The 19,315-nt window shown below is 45.7% G+C and overlaps 1 protein-coding gene across 6 annotated transcripts in view; it reads right to left on the bottom strand.

The window, feature by feature from the left end:
* Positions 1-5,208: 5,208 nt before the first annotated feature.
* aff3 (AF4/FMR2 family, member 3) overlaps positions 5,209-19,315 on the bottom strand; it is a 409,202-nt gene continuing 395,095 nt past the window's right edge. For all 6 annotated transcript variants that reach the window (XM_038818559.1, XM_038818556.1, XM_038818557.1 and 3 more), the window contains 3 exons: positions 18,102-18,151; positions 13,621-13,844; positions 5,209-7,967 (listed from right to left, as the gene is read on the bottom strand). In XM_038818559.1, coding sequence (XP_038674487.1) covers positions 7,846-7,967; positions 13,621-13,844; positions 18,102-18,151 — 396 coding nt within the window. In that variant the 3' untranslated portion in view covers positions 5,209-7,845. The remainder of the gene's footprint in view (positions 7,968-13,620; positions 13,845-18,101; positions 18,152-19,315) is intronic.

The raw sequence follows: 19,315 nt of genomic DNA, 5'->3' as shown, positions 1-19,315 counted from the left end.
CAACAGGGGCATTGCCTCTAGCAGGACGACCAGCTATAACCCCCGGGGTAACGGACAGGTTGCGCGGGAGAATGGTACCATCTGGAAGACCATACTACTGGCCCTCCGGTCCAGAGATCTCCCTATTTCCCGATGGCAAGAGGTTATTCCCCGATGCCCTACATTCTATCTGCTCACTCCTCTGTACCGCAACAAATCAGACACCTCATGAACGTCTTCTTGTCTTCCCCAGGAAGTCGTCCTCTGGATCCCCTCTCCCGACGTGGCTGGCCGCCCCCGGACCTATCTTGCTCCGGAAGCATGTGCGGGTGCACAAGTCCGACCCGTTGGTGGAACAAGTCCAGTTACTCCAGGCTAACCCGCAGTATGCGTACGTGGAGTACCCTGACGGTCGGCAGGACACGGTCTCCCTCCGGGACCTGGCACCCGCCGGCGTGCGGCCTTCCCCCCCTTCACCACAGACCCCCCCCTGTTTTTTTCCCCCCAGCGCCCCACGCAGGTCACCCCTTCCCCATCCATGGTGTCTCCACAGCCAGCTCGGGTGACGGAGACGATTCAAGGACCATCGCTCCCGGACTCCAGGACGTCAGCGGAACCACAACCATCGGCTGAACCAGCGTCACCACTCCACTGCGGCGGTCTGCCAGGACGTCACGGGCAATGAAAAGACTGATCGAATCGATCTAAATTTCAACAGCTCCATGGACTTTGTTGGGACTTTGTGTAATATTGCTAATTGTCTAGGCCAGTGGGAAGCCAAAAATGTCATTAAAGAAAAGGAGAGAAAATTTTTGTTCTCCCGGCTGCTACTCATACCACCAGTTCTCTCTCCCCCCCCCCCCCCCCCCCCCCCCCCCCGGCTCTCATTGATACCCCACCCCCCGGCTTCTTTCTCCGCAAAGGGTGAATGTGGTGGTATGACTTGCATAGCTGTCTGCCATTGGTGCAGAACACCGGCTTACCATTGGCCCTGGTCGGTCATGTGCCTCCCGACCGATTGGTTGAGACCAGTCATGTGACAGCTCTCCGATTGGTCGAGAGGCTGAGTTAACCACGCCTCCATACCGAGGTATAAATAGTTGGAACGCCCGGCGGTCGTCCATTTTATTGTAGTCAACCGCAGGGCTAAGTTCTAGCTTATTAAAGCCTAACTTTTGTATAGCAACTCGTCTCTCGTGCAATTGATGGCTCATCACTCGCCAGGGGCTGTTGCTAGCCTCGATGACCCCTTCCTTCAGAAGCCGTTGGACCTCGGACCTGATGAAAGTACGGTCCTGGGCACTGTACCATCGGCTCCTGGTGGCGAGGTGGCAATCCGGGGTGAGGTTTGCAAACAAGGACGGGGGCTCGACCTTGTGTGTCGCGAGGCTGCAGACAGTGAGGGGGGCATAGGACCACTGAATTTAAATGTTAGACTCTGGAGGTTACATTGGAAGTCTAACCCCAGGAGTGCGGCTTCGCAGAGGTGGGGGAGGACCTAGAGTCTGTAATTTTTAAACTCCCTCCCCTGGACCGTGAGGTCCGCTATACAACACCCCGTGATCTGTACTGAATGGGAGCCAGAGGCCAGGGCGATTTTCTGTTTGACCGGGTAGACAGGGAGTGCGCAGCGTCTTACCATGGTGGGGTGGACAAAACTTTCCATGCTCCCGGAGTCCAGCAGGCAGGTCGTCTCGTGCCCGTTGAGCAGTATCTTTGTTGTTGCTGTAGAGAGGGTGCGGGGTTGAGACTGGTCCAGAGTGACTGAAGTGAGTCGTGGCAGATAGTCGGAGTCTTCATTGGGCAGTGAGTAGTCATCTGCGGGGTCCTCGGAACCGATCCAAGATGGCGGCGCCCGTCGGTCGCACATGGTGGGGGGTGGATAAAATGTCAGCGCCTGTCCCCCGCACGTGGCGTCGGGAGCGTAAAATGGCGCCGCCCGGGGGTCGCACATGGCATCGGGTGCGTAAAATGGCGGCGCCCAGAGGTCAAACGTGGCATTGGGGGATGGGGCAACGAGGTCCGCGGGTCGCACGGGGCCCCTGGAGAGAGAGAGGGGGGAGTCCCGCGGTTGCTGCCCGGGACCGCAGCGACCGCCTTTGCCCAAAGGCCCAAAGTGGCCTTTCTTTCCGCAGCCCTTGCAGGTTGCAAAACGGGCTGGGCAATGTTGTCGGGGGTGCTTCGCCTGGCCGTAAAAATAGCAACAGGGCCCCGCGGGTTTTTCGGGGCGCCCTGCGGCGCAGGCCTGGGGGGAGTCTGAGTCCATGGGGGAGAGAGAGGCCGAGTTCCACGCTGCCCAGTGGGCCATCACGCGGTCGGGGGCGTAGGAGTGTGCATTTCTGGTCGCGACATCTAGGGAGTTAGCGAGGGACCGTGCCTCCGTGAGATTCAGGGTTTCTCTCTCGAATAGTCTTTGGCGGATCTGTGGGGTCTGCATGCCTGCAACAAAGGCGTCTCGGATGAGGAGTTCCGTGTGCTCATTAGCAGATACTTGTGGCAGCCGCAGTTCCTCCCCAGTACAAGGAGGGCACGGTAAAAATCGTCCAGTGACTCACCAGGAATCTGCTGCCTTGTGGCTAGTAAGTGCCGAGCGTAGACTTGATTTACCGGCTTGACGAAGTGTCCTTTAAGCAGGTCCACGGCCGCGTCGTATTCAGCCGTGTCCTCGATGAGCGTGTATATGGCGGTGCCGACGCATGAGTGGAGGATGTGTAGTTCCTGCTCCTTCGTCGGGACGTTTTCTGCCGTACTAAGGTAGCTGTTGAAACAAGCCAGCCAGTGCTTAAATGTGGCTGTTGCATTCGCTGCGTGGGGGCTGAGGCGTAGACACTCAGACTTGATGCGGAGCTCCATCCTTTAAAATCTTGTAGATTAAATTGATGTGCGATCAATGAAAACACAAACGAAGGAGTAGTCCGAATCGAAGGTTTTAATCTACAAGAAGTGTGCCCAGCAGCAGGAGTACAGAAATGACCTGGTTGCTGGGAAACACGGGTTCTTATACTCCGCTTCGTAGGCAGAGCTACCTTCCTGTCGACCAATGAGAAGACAACACTTTGGGCCAATGGGCAGCGAGCCTTCTACACCAATAGCAGCTCACACTCCCAGGTACTGTAATACCCCTAGTCATACTACCACAAAGCCAATGTTTAGCAGCCAATCTCAAGGCTGACTTTGAACTTGGCGGCCTATGGCGTGAACACATATTTCCGAGTGCAATGTTGTATTTTGCAGGAGAAATCATTGCAGACGATGATGACTTCTACAAATATATGTTTGAAGATTTTGACGATGATGCAGAAAGTGATAGCATGGAAAGTGAGACAGATGAAGACCAGTATGAACTACTTGTAGATCTTTTTCTCAGGAGCAAAGACGGGCTTAATGAAGAGGATCAAAAAGCGCTACTCTGGTGGTTTGGACGGAATGACGAGGTGGTCACGGGGGACGCCCAAACTGTGCTGGACGCTGAGAAGACACCAAGGCGGATTAGACACTGATCAAGCTACAAAAGAAGAGATTATCCCAATATTAGAGAAACTGGCTCGAGACGTATGTGGTGACTCATTCCAGGTTTTTGAAACGATTCCTGTAGTTGATTCCCAGATCATCAAGAACACTGAGGATGAGTGGGAAGACATGGATGATGCAAATGATGATAACGACTCTGATGCTAACGACTCTGAGAGTTTAACAACTCCAAGACTGAAATAGTGGCGATCCTTGTGGACACTGATGTGATTGATGATGAAGACAATGACAGTAACTCGGATACTGAAGTGATTGGCAACTCCGAGACTGACCCAGCGGAGGAGCTGATGACAATCTCAATATGCAGCTCCACAGATCACTCATACAGTCTTGAATTTGACAAAGAGCGAGTGTGCAATGCTCCACAGTGCCAAGCAAGTGCATCACCTATCGCCCCAGTTCCAACCTCCACCCAAGCACCAGAAACCGAGGCGCTCCAATATTTCGGTGAGCCCACAGACGTGGGCGTGATCACACAACCCAATGATGATGCGTCGGCCCCTCAGGGTCCACCTGAAACTCTGCAGACCTCTGAGCACAGAGTAAAAACCAGCACCATACCAGAGGCTGCCAAGCCTAAACACAAAAGCAAGAAGCACAAGAACCTACGTCATCACATCCTCTAAACAAAGAAAAGAAAGAGGAGAAGACTGGGAGAGCTATTAATAAACCAGAAACAGAAACAAAGATAAGCAGCAAACAAAGCCGTGGCAGGAAGCGCAAAAGAAAGAGGCTGGTGACGCATGCATGGCAATCATGGACACAGGCCGTCCAAAGGCACAGAGCAAAGAAGAGAAGAAGTAAGGGGCCGGCACATAAACTAGTCTTTGAAGAGGCTGGCAACAGATTGAATGATCACAGAAGTAATGGTGTGAGGGAGGCACAATGACCTGTGCAAAAGAGACGGACACTGGCCAGGCATATCATGTTTATGGACACTCGTTAAACGTATTCACATTGTTAGACAACATCATGATTGTATACAGTTAAAATATCAATGTTTGTTGTAAACAAATCTTAATGTTTTCTGAGGAAGAGGGATGTGGTAATGTGTCTGTAAGCAATATCATAGATGGATGGTGTCTGACCTCCAACCAGTAGGTGGCAGTGCGGACATACCATGCACTCAAGACAGTAGTCATGTAACAAAAAACTCCAATATAAGTGGGGCACATCCAGTCATCACCAGATGGTTGTAGGAGATGGTTGTAAGACATACAGGTGAACAGTCGTGCTAGGTGTAGTTCCAGAGGAGCACAAAGAAACTCCATGATAACGTGTTCTGTAACAGATCGCTATCTTACCATCAACCTCATCAACCAATTTCATTTTCTGCCTGTTTCGAAACAGTCAGGTGATAAACTAGAAGCAGCTCAAACTAAGGGTGATTCATGCTTCAGCTAGTCAGAAGATAAAACTATTCTCTTAATTTAGAATTGCTGGAGCAATGCTTCTGTTGCTGTAAAACTAATAGGAAATATGCTTTTTCTGGGATAAGAGTCTGTGAAAGCTAAAGTGTGTTACTAATATGTTTGAAGAGTCCCAACATCAGATGATTATCATTCTTTTGATCCAGAAAAGTCCTCTCAAGTCTGATTAATCTGCTGACATGTTGATGCAATGCTTATTCAATAATAAAAAAAATTCTGATAAAAGACGTGAAACAGTAATGCTTTTGATATCTCCAATTGGATTTATTTTTTACATTGAAAAGTGCTATTGTTAAAAGTTTTTAAGGCTTGTCCAATTACAACTGAGAGCTAGATTAACTTTGCAATGATCTTTCCAGAAGCTTTCAAATGGACAAATTGAGGAACACGAATCTGCAAGAATTTGACTTGAAATGAAAATACATTTTTAAAATACAGAACTATCCAGTTTTTGATCAACAGGACCATATATCATACACCATAATCTCCATTTTGTTTGCAGTTAATAGTACTGTGATACTATAAAGAATACAATTTAATACAAATTACTCCAAACACGAGTATGGAAGATTCCCGAGGATTCACAGACATGTACATGCCTGGCTGAATTGGAATTATTATTATACAATTTCATTGCTAATTAGGGTAATTTAATTGGCTTCAGATATCAACACATTTAATCAAAAATATAAAATCAGTGACAGCAGTAGTGAGAGTGTTTACTAGACTGAAAAGTAAACTGGTAAGTTAAATGCATTATCAATAGACAGTTTTATACATTGTATAATATAATTAAACAGAAAAGATGTGCTTTTTAAGAAAATAATTCACTTTAACTATTAAACATTCTTGCTGAAGGAGTAACATTTCATTAATATTTCACAAACATAAAGAGGAATAGGTGAAGATTATTAACAAAGAAATGTTAAAAAATGTTCTCTGGTGTAACACAATAATACTATAATGGATTAATAATGATATTTTGGATAAAAATTAAATGTTCTGACCAATGCTTTTAATGCAAAAGCCAGAGATCTGATGAGTTGAATACGATAGAGGAGATGTGGTAGTCAGGAAGATACCAATTGTTACAGCACTGTGATTATATATTGTTAATTAATTTAATCCGCTAAAGCCTATGTTGGTAATAGCTGATAAAATATTACGGCTGAGCATTATAAAATGGAGGAAGAATAATCTTTAAATCAAATTTGAATGATTTAAAGAATGTTCTAAAAGATTAATAGTTGTCATTGATATTTTTATGCCCTTGAAAACCTGCCACAATCGTTAATCCACTTTATCTGAGGCTTCTATTTTTTTGATCCTATTATTTATTGTCTGATGACATCTTTCACTACGGTGGTAAGCAAGCAGGTTGCCCACCCAATCCTATTATAGATTGTTATTCCTAAAATTAATATTGAACTAAAAAAATAGGAAAAACTAAAATTAATATTTAAAATTGTTTAGGATAGAGGATGATGAGGGCAGCGTGGTGGCACAGCTGTCTCACGGCGCCGAGGTCCCAGGTTCGATCCCGGCTCTGGGTCACTGTGTGTGTGGAGTCTGTACATTCTCTTGTGTTTGTGTGGGTTTCGTCCTCACAACCCAAAGATGTGCAGGGTAGGTGGATTGGTCACGCAAAATTGCTCCTCAATTGGAAAAGAAAAAAAAGGATAGAGGATGATGCAGATTTTCTCTTTGAAGTGTCTTTTCTCACTGATGTTTTTGAATTCACTACTGTAATAGATTTCCCCTCTTCTTTTCTAAACTAACATTTCACTTTTGTTCGCAGAAAAGATATTTCCTGTTGTTGAAATAGCATTTATGTAGCTTGCCTATTTCTTGGACAGGATGTTACTGGACTCGAGGGATACAACGTTGACAAGGATTCCTCAATTAACTGTCTGTAATGTTTTCAGAAGATCTCTAGAATCCCGGTTTGTATCAGGCTTTCGACTAAAGTTACAGCAGGAGATCAGAAGAACCCTCACAGAAATTGCAGGTCAAGTGCAACTGTGTCAAAAACTAAAAGCTGAATCATTTATAATGTTTCCATATTACCAATTTGACCAGAGGTTATGTTTTTTTGTTATGCAATTTGAGGGACACCAGACAACTGAAAATAATGCACAGAATTTTTCAGCGAACCTAAAGAATAACAACTTCAGTTTAGTTTATGAAGTAGCCCAATGCTACATATAAAAAGTTTAACAGCATTAACAATGAGGTGGAGTTTGAAGTCAAAAAACAACCAATTAAAATCTGGACCCTCAGAAACCCTTTTAATAGTGTTAAAATAAACTTCAGTACTTTTACTTTTTAAAAATAGAAATTCCCTTTTGTCATTATTGAGAGCAGCATCAGTCTTAACTTCGATGGTCTTTTCATTAACAGATAATCTTTTATTGGTTATTGCCATAAATTGCACTTACCCTTTTTTACCTTTGTTGCTTATAAAATATGAAGATGGGATTTGTCTATTATTTTTAAATTACTTTACATCGTATCATTACCTACCATAAAAATACAATAAGTAGTTCAAGTTTACAAATGTGCAGTTGGCAGTGAAGACAGCGAAGACTGATGAACAGTCAATGTGAACAGATTTTTTGTTACCCAAACTTGCAATATTCAGCAACTGTCGACGGGTATTTCCTGATGTGAAAGGAGTAAAGTGCTGAAAGGGGGAAACAGGAGGAAAGTGTGCTGAAAAATTGCACTGGTGCTTCTTCAATCTCTGAGCAAATTCTTTGACTGAAGCCTGATGTTTTTTAACACTCAAGGAAAAAGCAAATTTTAGGTTTGAATTTCCAATACAAAGGTTTCTTTCAATGCGTTCAGGAGCCTTTCTGTAAGGCTCTAACTGAAAGTACATGTCAACCGATCATTGGTAAAACCACTACAACATGTGATTACTGATTTGTATCCAATGCAGTCCTTGTTGAGTGTATTGGACAAGATGTGTCATACTACTATGTAGTGTTATTGGTTCCATCTGTGCATCAAGATCATGAAAAAACTCTGAAAAGAGAAGAAACTGAAGTTACTTTGGAATGCAATGGAGCATAGATGAAATACAAATCACACCATGCCGAAAGTGAAAGTGTAAATTGGCTCAGAAATTCCAATCACCAGATGACCATACTCTAGAAGTACCCCCCAGATGTTCTACAGGACCGGTCGGAGGTCTCGACGTGCTGCCTACGCATTAATTCCTCGGGGGTTTTGGACTTTTGATGGCCAATTCCTCTGCTCCTGAGACCCTCTGAAAAAAATGGGTAATGTTGGGCTAGATCTTCCGGCTGTTCACACTGACGTGATTTTCTGGTCCCACTGACACACAGCCCCACCAAGGGTTTCCCAGTTGCTTGGGGTGAACTTATTGAAAAATTTTTTTGACAGCAGCAAGGCCAAAAGATCCCGCCGCCGACCACTGCAGGCCGGCTCGCGCCACCGAGAAATACGCTGTGGTGAGGCCAGAGAATCTCACCCTCTGAGTAGGAGACTTTGGAGGCTGCAGACTTACTTGTCAGAATAGTTACCCAGGAAAAGTTAGAAGGATTAAAACCAGTTCTAACTCCTGGGTAACCTATATAACTGACCCTCTAACCACTCACAGTGACCCCCCCCCCCGATTCTCCAACCTCTGCCCACATCCACAATTCCCCCGACCCTCTGAAGATCACCAACTCGACCTGACTACCACCCCAACCCTCCAACAGCCTCCCCCCCACAACCCTCCGATTCCAGCTGACCCTCTGACTCCCTGTCAAATCTCTGACTCGTCCTGACCCTCTGACTTTTCCCTGATCCATTGATTCCCACTTGACTATCATGTTTCACCTTTAGGACTCCCTTGGTATTTGAGTTCCATGGGACTCTCTTGCGACATTTATTTTGTTGCACTCTCATTGAGTCTGATTTTATGTCACCTCACTGAGGTATGTTTGTTACAGAAACATGTTTCAGATTGAAGGAGTTTTGTTTCTCATAACAGAATTCACAACCTCTGACCTGCTCTTGTAGCCACAGTATTTATATGGCTGTTCCAGCTCAGTTTTTGGGCATGGTAACGCCCAGGATTTTAACAGTGGGGGAATTCAACAATGCTAATACCATTGAATGTTAAGGGGAGATGACTGGATTCTCTATTGTTGGAGATGGTTTAATACAGAGAAATGTGAAGTAATTCATTTTGGCAGGAAAGACAGAAATAATATAAAATAAATGGTTCAATTCTGAAGGTGATGCAGGAACAGAGGAATCTGGGTGTATATGTGCATAAACCATTGAAGGTGACAGGACAGATTGAGAGAGAAGTTTATAAAGCGTATGACATTTTGGGCTTTATCAATAGGGACACAGAGTACACAATAAAGGAGATCACGTTAAACCTGTAGGCAGCACGGTAGCACAGTGGGTAGCACTGTTGTTCACAGCTCCAGGTTCCCAAGTTTGATTCCCGGCTTGGGTCACTGTCTGTGTGGAGTCTGCACGTTCTCTCGTGTCTGCGTGGGTTTTGTCCGAGTGCTCCGGTTTCCTCCCACAAGTCCCGAAAGACGTGCTGTTAGGTGAATTGGACATTCTGAATTCTCTCTCTGTGTACCCAAACAAGTGCTGGAATGTGGTAACTTCATTGCAGTGTTAATGTAAGCCTACTTGTGACAATAAAGATTATTATATTATTATAAACACTGGTTTGGCCTCAACCAGAGTATTGTGCCCAGTTCTGGGTACCACACTTTAGGAAGGATATGAAAACATTAGAGTAGGTGCAGGAAAGATTCACAAGTATGATTTCAGGCATGGGGAGCATTGGTTACTAGAAAGTTTAGAGAAATGGGAGCTGTTCTCCTTGGAAAAGAAAAGATTGAGAGGACATTTGATAAAGGGTTTTCAAAATGAAAATGAAAAATGAAATGAAAATCGTTTATTGTCACGAGTAGACTTCAAATGAAGTTACTGTGAAAAGCCCCTAGTCGCCACATTCCGGCGCCTGTTCGGGGAGGCTGTTATGGGAATCGAACCGTGCTGCTGGCCTGCTTGGTCTGCTTTCAAAGCCAGTGATTTAGCCTTGTGCTAAACAGCCCCTATGAAGGGTCTTTACAAAGTAGATACAGATAAACTGTTCTTACTGGTGGAAGGATTGAGAATCAGAGGGCATGCATAGATTTACAGTAAAATAGCAATGGCAGCATAAGCTCCTTCCTCAGGTGAATTCACCTGATAAAGGAACTGTGCTCCAAAAGCTAGTGAATTGAAACAAACCTGTTGGACTTTAACCTGATGTTGTAAGACTTCTTACACTGCCCACCCCAGTCCAACACCGACATCTGCACATTAACATAAGGAAAAACCTTTTCAGGCAGTGACTGATTTGGATCTGGAATGCACAACCCGAAGATTGTAATGGAGGCAGGCTCAATTGAGGCTTCCAAAAAGGAATTGAATCATTATCTGAAATAGAAAAATTTGCAGGGGATTGGCACTCAGTCATTTTCCCCTTCAGAGAGCTAGCACAGACAGGAAAGGCCAAACGGTCACTTTCAGTGCTGTAACCATTCTATGATTTTATCGATTCAACATAAAATGATTTAAAAAACGGATCATGTGATGTGAGCGTGGGAGCCGCTGCGTTTTGCAAACTCCAGTTCTGTTTATCCTTCAATCATTCTTCAGGTGCTGTGTTTTGGATGTGACTGGACAGGCCTAGCCTTGGAGTGTTGTTGGATAGAGGGGTCCTGGTAGTCCTCGGAGCTAGTTCGTTCATGTTTTTATTCTTGTGGTGGCGCTGAGCTAGGCCAGGCCTGGTATTGCAGTTATTGTCTTGTTGCTCCTTGGGTGATAGCGCCTCCTTTGAAGGAGCCTTGGGAGGGTCCCAAGGTGGGTGATCTATATTTGGAGAGATGTTGAGATGGGGTAGGTCTGAAGCTGGGTTATGTCCTCCTGAGAGTTGGGCGAGCCCACATGGCGATTGGTTGGCTGGTCTTCATTTTGTTTTAATGTAATAGACCTGAGAGGTTAGTTCTGACAGCTCTTGCTCTTCTTCCTCCTCATTTTTCTTGGTTATCTATGTCCTTCTTAGTTTTGATGCCCTTGTGGGCTTGTGGTGCTGGTGTTGAAAGGTGGGTCTTGGCGGCACAGACAAACAGTCTTTGGGTGATCAAATCCTTTCCTTGTGTTGATGATCTTGGTGGTCGGGGGGTGGAGGAGAAGGGGAGGGTCCTGCAGTTTCGGGAAGGGGGGGGGAATGCAGGCTGGCCCTCACTCCCAGGGTGCCCCCAGTATAGAACATAGAACATACAGTACAGAAGGAGACCATTCGGCCCATCGAGTCTGCACCGACCCACTTAAGCACTCACTTGCACCCTATCCCTGTAACCCAATAACCCCTCCTAACCTTTTTGATCACTAAGGGCAATTTATCATGGCCAATCCACTGACCCTGCACATCTTTGGCCTGTGGGAGGAAACCGGAGTACGTGGAGGAAACCCACGCAGACACGGAGAGAACATGCAGACTCTGCACAGACAGTGACCCAGCGGGGAATCGAACCTGGACCCTGGTGCTGTGAAGCCACAGTGCTATCCACTTGTGCTATCGTGCTGCCCTATGTATGGGGCTGCTCTGGCAGGGTGATTCTCCGACCGGGGGGGTCGGAGAATCACCCGGGGCCGGCGTCAATCCCGCCCCAGCCGTGCCCCGAATTCTCCGCCCCCTGAGATTCGGCAGGGGCGGGAATCACCCCGCGCCGGTTGGCGGCCCCCCAGCGGCGATTCTCCGGCCCGCGATGGGCTGAAGTCCCGCCGCTGACGGGCCTCTCCCGCCGGCGTGGATTAAACCACCTACCTGACCGGCGGGATTTGTGGCGTGGGCGGGCTCCAGGATCCGGGGGGGTGGGGGGGCGGGGTGATCTGACCCCGGGGGGTGCCCCCACGGTGGCCTGGCCCGTGATCGGGCCCCACCGATCGGCGGGCGGGCCTGTGCCGTGGGGGCACTCTTTTTCTTCCGCTTTGCCATCACCATGGTGGAGGCGGAAGAGACCCCCTCCCCTGTGCATACGGCGGCATGACATCAGCAGCCGCTGACGCTCCGGCGCATGCGCGGACTCACGCCGGCCGGCGAAGTCCTCTCGGCCCCGGCTGGTGTGGCGCTAAAGGCCATTCATGCCAGCCGGCGGAGTGGGAACCACTCCAGCGCGGGCCTAGCCCCTCAATGTGAGGACTTGGCCCCTAAAGATGCGGAGAAGTCCGACGCTGGAGTGGTTCACGCCACTCCAACACGCCGGGACCCCCCCGCCCCGACGGGTAGGGGAGAATCCCAGCCCTGGTTTGGATTTTCTTCCTGTCTGTCCGACTGGGACCAGGCTATTTTCCTCAAGTCCCCAGAGTTGCCGTTTGCCCTTTTGGGGGTGGTGTTGTTGTTGGTTTGATTATCTGTTTTGTCCTTGTTCCTGGGGCTGGCAAATGGGGTTGTGGGGGTTTGATTCTTCATTCTTGTTTTCTTTTTACTTTCTCTGTGAAAACCCATGGATTGTTGACATGGGTCTGGTTCTGCCAGTCCTCTCTTGAATTTGTCCTTTGCCATCTTGAATGTGGGGGTGGCTGCCTGTTCCAGTCTGGGTCTGGAGGGGAGTTCAAATTGAGCTATAAGAGTTACAAATTCCCCTTAGTATTGGGGTTCTTTCCTTCTGTCATTCTGTGATAAGCTATGGGTGTGATGTCAGTCTAAATTGTTGCCTGTATCCTGTTCAGGTGCAGAAAAATCATTTATCCGTGGGGGGAAGCAGTTGGGGACTTTGTCCTTGATTTATCCCATCTTCTTGTTCCTAATGCTGTAAGGACTGTTATTCTGGGCTGTACCTATTGCACATTGACACCGAGAATCATAGAATCCCTACAGTGCAGAAGAAGGCTATTGGGCCCATTGAGTCTGCACTGACCCCACCCTAAGGGACAATTTAGCATAGCCAAACCACCTAAGCTGCTCATCTTTGGACTGTGAGGAAACCAGAGCACCCGGAGGAAATCTACGCAGATACGGGGAGAATGTGCAAACTCCACACATTTACCCGAGGTGGATTCGAACCCGAGTCCCTGGCGCTGTGAGGCAGCAGTTCTAACCACTGTGCCACTGTGCCGCTGTAGCTGTTTTATTGCTTTTGCTTGTTTCGGCTGAATTTGTATAAATATCGAAAACCTCCAATAAACAGACACTTAAAAAAAAAATCAAAAAAACATTTTGAATGATAAATTGTTGATAAAAATTAATCTTGAGCGTGGTAACAAGTGTTAGAAGTCACCTGGTTGCAATTTGTAAGGTGAAAAAAGGTGAGTTAAGGCGCAGCAGCTTGATAAACTTCTCTGAATCACTAGTAAATCCTATAAATTTGTATCTGGACATGCAGCTTGCTTGAAGTGTGCTTTTAAAACTACTCCCAAAATAATAGAGACACAAAATACATATCTATGGAACACCAGAGAAGGATGTCAAAAGTACTTCAACATTGTCATGTTTTCATATTCAATGTTTACATTATTTTGTTTCTGAACCTCACCTTGTGCCTTTGTGAATGCTATCTCATTATGGCACCTCAGACAGGGAAGCAGAAATGCCATTGTTAAAGCTGTAAAATTCCGATACATTATCTCTCAAATGAGCCAAAATATATACCTTTGTTCTCCTTGGTAAGCTTATCAGCTATTTCCCAGTAGTCGTAACTGTAGAGAATACTGTTGGTGATGTAGACATGGTTAGCAGCCAACTGATGGATACGCTGTGGAATGTTAATGGTTGACGAAGGGGATGATCTAATGTTACTGGAACTGCTCTCATGTGATCCAGCTGAACTAACAAGGGAAGGCGTAGGCAGCATTGATGAAGATGTTCTTATGCACCTAGAAAGTCAAATATAAATAAAACAATATAGAAAGAACACCGGCAGCTTTTGTTGGTAAAATGGAAGAATTTTATTTAATAGATCATCTTTTTGAATTGTGAAGCTTTTGGGGGCTATATCATATTTGGTTTTCTTTCTGAGATTTTAGGTTGATAAAAAAGAACATACAAACTTCAGAAATCAGAGTCTATTTGGACCCTCACCCAATTCGACTGTTTAATAAGATCATGACTGAGCCTCAATGTCAATTTTACTTTTGTGCCTGATCCCCATATCCCTAATTCCTTCAAAATCCCCCAAAATCTCATCCTTGAATATACTCAATAAGTACGCATCCACTGCTTTCTGAGGTGGTGAGTTCTGAACTTTCACAACCATCCCAGTAAAGAAATCCCCCCATCTCAAACCAAATTGGTTGACCCCCCTATCCTGAAAGTGTGCCTCCGAGTTCTAGAATCTCCATCTAGGGGAAACAGCCTCTCACAACTACCTTGTCAAGTCCTCTCAGAATCTTAAGCATTTTTTTTTACAGTACCCAATTCTTTGTTTCTCATTAAGGAGCAATTTAGCGTGGTCAATCCACTTACCCTGTACATCTTTGGTATGTGGGGGCAAAACCCATGCAGACACAGGGAGAATGTGCAAACTCCACACGGACAGTGACCCAGGGCTGGGATTGAATCTGGGTCCGCAGTGCTGTGAGGAAGCAGTGCTAACCACTGTGCCAGCATACCGCCCACCCTCTCAGAATCTTTTATGTCTAAATTAGATCACTTCTCATTCTTCTAAACTCCAGGGAGGAAAGACCCATTATCAATCTCTCCTCATAGGTCAACCTCTTATCCCAGGAATATGTGTGGCTGCTCCTGGCTCATTCATTTGTTTGTTTTCACCATAGCCTTAGTGATGGCTTCGCTTCCTCTCTGGCTTTCTTCAAACCTCCCTCTGTCTACGTCTCAATGTCATCCACCCATCCAATTTTTCTTCTTCCTTTTCTATTTTTACCCTCAGTTCCTCCTTCAATTGTTGCCAGGACAAGGCTGTCAGATCTTTGTTTCCAATGTCCGTACTTGGTTATCTTTCCCTCTCCAACTATACTGAGCAACACTAATTTATTAGTACAGGTCCTTTTGAGAGTGAATATTTCCTTTGAGGTGTTTTTCGATGTGAAAATGTTTCTTTGTGATTTGGTTTTCTTTATCTACTTAGCACAATGGAAATACAGAGATTCCCATCCTCCCAACTATGTTAACTATAACATGCACTGCAGCAGTATCACAGAGCCATTGAATGATATGGCTCAGGAGGAGACCATTCAGCCACAATACCAATTTTGGCTTCTTAGAAGAAATATCCAACTAAACTTTTTTTTTTAATGAACATTTTATTGAGGTATTTCTTTGGCATTGTAACAGCAGCAATATAAACAATGTACATAAAAATATTAACATAGTGCAAATACTACCTCCCTCTCCCAGAGGTCCCACCATTACTTAACCCCCTAATCTACGCTAGCCTAACCCCCTCCCCTTCTGCTGATGATTAATTCTCTGCGAAGAAGTCAATGAATGGTTGCCACCTCCGGGCGAACCCTAACAGTGACTCTCTCATGGCGGACTTAATTTTCTCCAGGCAGAGAAAGCCAGCCATGTCCGATAGCCAGGTCTCCGATTTTGGGGGCTTCGAGTCCCTCCATGCTAGTAATATCCGCCTCCAGGCTACCAGGGAAGCATAGGCCAGAACATCTGCCTCTTTCTCCTCCTGAATTCCCGGATCCTGCGACACCCCGAAAATCACCACCTCTGGACTCAATGCCACCCTTGTATTCAATACCTTGGACATGGTGTCGGCAAACCCCTGCCAAAATTCCGTCAGTTTTGGACATGCCCAGAACATGTGGACATGGTTTGCTGCCCCCCCCCCCCCCCCGCATATTTTGCACACCTGTCCTCCACCCCAAAGAATCTGCTTATCCGAGCCACTGTCATGTGAGCCCGGTGAACGACCTTAAATTGGATCAGGTTGAGCCTGGCATATGTTGAGGTCGCATAGACTCTACTCAACGCATCTGCCCAGAGGCCCTCCTCTATCTCTGCCCCCAGCTCCTCCTCCCACTTTTGCTTCAGCTCCTCGGTCTGCGTCTCCTCCGATCCCATAAGCTCCTTATATATGTCCAAAATGCCCCCCTCTCCTATCCGTCGTCTAGAAACCACCCTATTCTCAATCCCCCTTAGCGGCAGGAGTGGGAAGGTTGGTACCTGCCTCAGCAGAAAGTCCCGCACGTGCAGATATCAACATTTGTTTCCCCCGCCAGTGTAAACTTCTCCTCCAGCGCCCTCATACTTGGAAAGCACCCCTCTATAAACAAGTCCCCCATCCTCTCCATCCCCACTCTCTGCCAAGTTCGGAACCCCCCGTCCATCCTCCCCGGGGCAAACCTGTGATTATCACAGATTTGGGACCAGACCAATGCCCCCTCAGCTCCCACATGTCTCCTCCACTGCCTCCAGACTCTCAGGGCCGCCACCACCATTGGACTGGTGGAGTACCGGGCCGGCAGGAACGGCACAGGCGCCGTTACCAACGCCCCCAGACTTGTGCCCTTATAAGAGGCTGCCTTCATACGCACCCATGCCAAATCCCCCCCCACCAGCCATCTCCTAACCATGGCTATATTAGCCGCCCAGTAATAATTGCTGAAATTCGGCAGCGCAGCACGCCCTCGCCCCAACTCCACTCGAGCATTGCCCTTTTCACTATCCAAGTAAACTGTTAAAGAAAAATCATACCTACTTTTTAACAATCCCAATCGGCATCTGACATGTCCCAAAGGGTACCTTACATTCCCAAAGGTGTCCGCAGAACATATCCAAAGGGGTTCCTTATCTTTCCATAAAGGTACCATAGCTATCCAAATTAATCCACTAGTTTTAGACCTGCTTCTACCAGGTCTAATCTGCACACTTCTACCTGTGAGAATGGTGTAAGTAGGGTTAATGGGCAGGATTTCCAATTTCAGGCCTCTGCTAGCATTTTTGCATGCACAGTGACACTCTTTGTCTGCTCAAAAATTCAGGTCCAAGTATCTACGTGTTGAGGTTCTGTGTGTCCCTGGTGCTCCGAAGGATGGTCTGGCCACATTGTCACATATCTCTCCCATCAGTTGAACCATATTGCAACACCTACATCTTGTGGAAAGTTTGTACAGAAAATCATCTTTGACCACAAGTCCATCAGGCTCGTCTGCACCTAATGTCCTCGAAAGCTATTTTGGAAAAGAAGTTTGTGGATCTGTTGGATGTTTCCCTGAGTAGAATGTCAAAGTCATTTGGCAGAATTCCTCACTGCCAGAACTTTCCAAACGAGCACAATTACAAAGCTTGTCATGTGGTAAGAACAGCCCTCTCTATCATCCTTCCTGCATGCCCAAAGACTCACCACCTCTGCCATCAAGGTGGCTGCTGTGAGGAAGTGACCTCAACTCAACTTCTTCTGAAATGTGTTTTTGCAATGCAGGTCTGGAAGATATGTGATGGTTTTTGCCGAGGTTCATCCTGAGCAGCTCCAAAAAATAGGACACTGTACTCTAGGGGCTATTCCCAGGGACACACACCAACTGCTGCTGGAGGATCAACAACTTGGTGAAAAACACTCTGTTCTACCCGAAACTTACTGTTCTTCTACTCCAAAAAGCTGTCAATGATTGAGTGTTGCAGAATGGCACATTCTAACATTGAGGGGTAGGGTCTGAAGGATGCACTAAAGCTTGGGCAGCCACTACAAAGGTTCCATGAGGAAAGGTCACAGTCTACAGCCCTCCTGCCATAATATATAGGGATGTGGGAACTGTATAAAATCCTTTGGGCTGTATGCAACGAAGAATGTTTGTCATGAAATGTAAATGTATATTGTAAAACATAACCTGTAATGGCAACTATAATGAAGCACCTCATGTACCATATTGAAAGAGACTGATCCTATGTTGCACTTTATGTAGCTTGACAGGTGGTGAGAAGCCCCCCCCCGTCTGTGGAAATGCAAGCTGTTGTATTGAGTAGAATATACAAGTTAGGGTAGGGTGGGTGGGCATTAACTGAGCACTGCTGACCTCCCATTATACAGACCATTTGATTTTTCTTGACATATATATATCACCTGTTTTATGTCACTACTGAAGTTGATTTTTCTGGTGGTTGTTACAGGATTGCTTGTGTGAAGTTCCATTTTAGGTCAGACAAAAGAAAAACATACTTACTTGCCACTGGCATCCCACAGGTTTGAAGTTTTAGCTATTTCACCAGAATCCTGTAGCATTAAAATAGATCTAATTTAGTCATAAATATTACATTTTTTGTATCTATGAATAGACAATTTTTGTGTTTTATAAAATCAAATTTATTCAGAAAACAATACACCTTATCAAGTACAATAGAATATTAGATGCAGTCAGTCACAAGAGGAGCATCTAGATGGGCTGAATGGTTTTCCTCAGAGAATGTTACAGCACACAAATAGGCCATTTAACTCAACAAGTCGGCATTGGTGCTTTTCATCACATTATCTAAACAAATACCACCCTTCTGCTTGTTCCCATACTCTTCGATATTCTTTTTTTAAAACAACCAATACCCATTCAAAATAATTTATGGATTAAAGATGGTTTGTTACTGAGAAGTCACATTCCAACTACTTATTGTGCAAATTATGTTATATGTGCAAGACACCAGACTTGGCACACTATTTGACTGGAACTAGTTTGTAATTCCAGTTTGTTGACTTAATCCCTGAATTTAATTTAATATCAACACCCTAATACAAATTACCTGAAATATTCACTTAGGTTAAATACTCAAAAATCCTGAAAATTGAACTACAGTACAAATTTCAGAAATTGGTGCATCATGTGCTCATTTTTTCTTGAAAATTCTAATTCATTTTCTTTTAGTTAGTTCTGGCTTTCTTTAAACTTTTGAGTTTTTGATGTCTGAGCAGAGACTTTCAGCAGTTTACTGTCGCTCTGCTTAAAATCACCTTTGGTGAATCACTGTTAAGATGATTAGTCTAGGAGTGAGTGACAGTGAAAGCCCCAATGGTGGTTGGTACTCAGTTTCCAATAGATTCTTTAGTCTCAAGCAGCTCTCTCTCATCAACGATATGACGTGAACTTTAAGGGTGGAATGGCCTTTCTGCCATAATGAAATGAAATGAAATGAAAATCGCTTATTGTCACGAGTAGGCTTCAATGAAGTTACTGTGAAAAGCCCCTAGTCGCCACATTCCGGCGCCTGTCCGGGGAGGCTGGTACGGGAATCGAACCGTGCTGCTGGCCTGCTTGATCTGCTTTAAAAGCCAGCGATTTAGCCTTGTGAGCTAAAGTAATAACTCTATGACTCAATAAACTAGCTAATATAAAAATAATTGTATAGTCCATGCAAAACAGATACACTGCAGAGTTTGTTGAATTAACTC

Source organism: Scyliorhinus canicula, chromosome 14, assembly GCF_902713615.1.
Source record: "Scyliorhinus canicula chromosome 14, sScyCan1.1, whole genome shotgun sequence".
NCBI classification, from domain to species: Eukaryota; Metazoa; Chordata; class Chondrichthyes; order Carcharhiniformes; family Scyliorhinidae; genus Scyliorhinus; species Scyliorhinus canicula.
The sequence above is the reverse complement of the archived record's forward strand: the minus strand, read 5'-3'. Positions and strand labels throughout refer to the sequence as shown.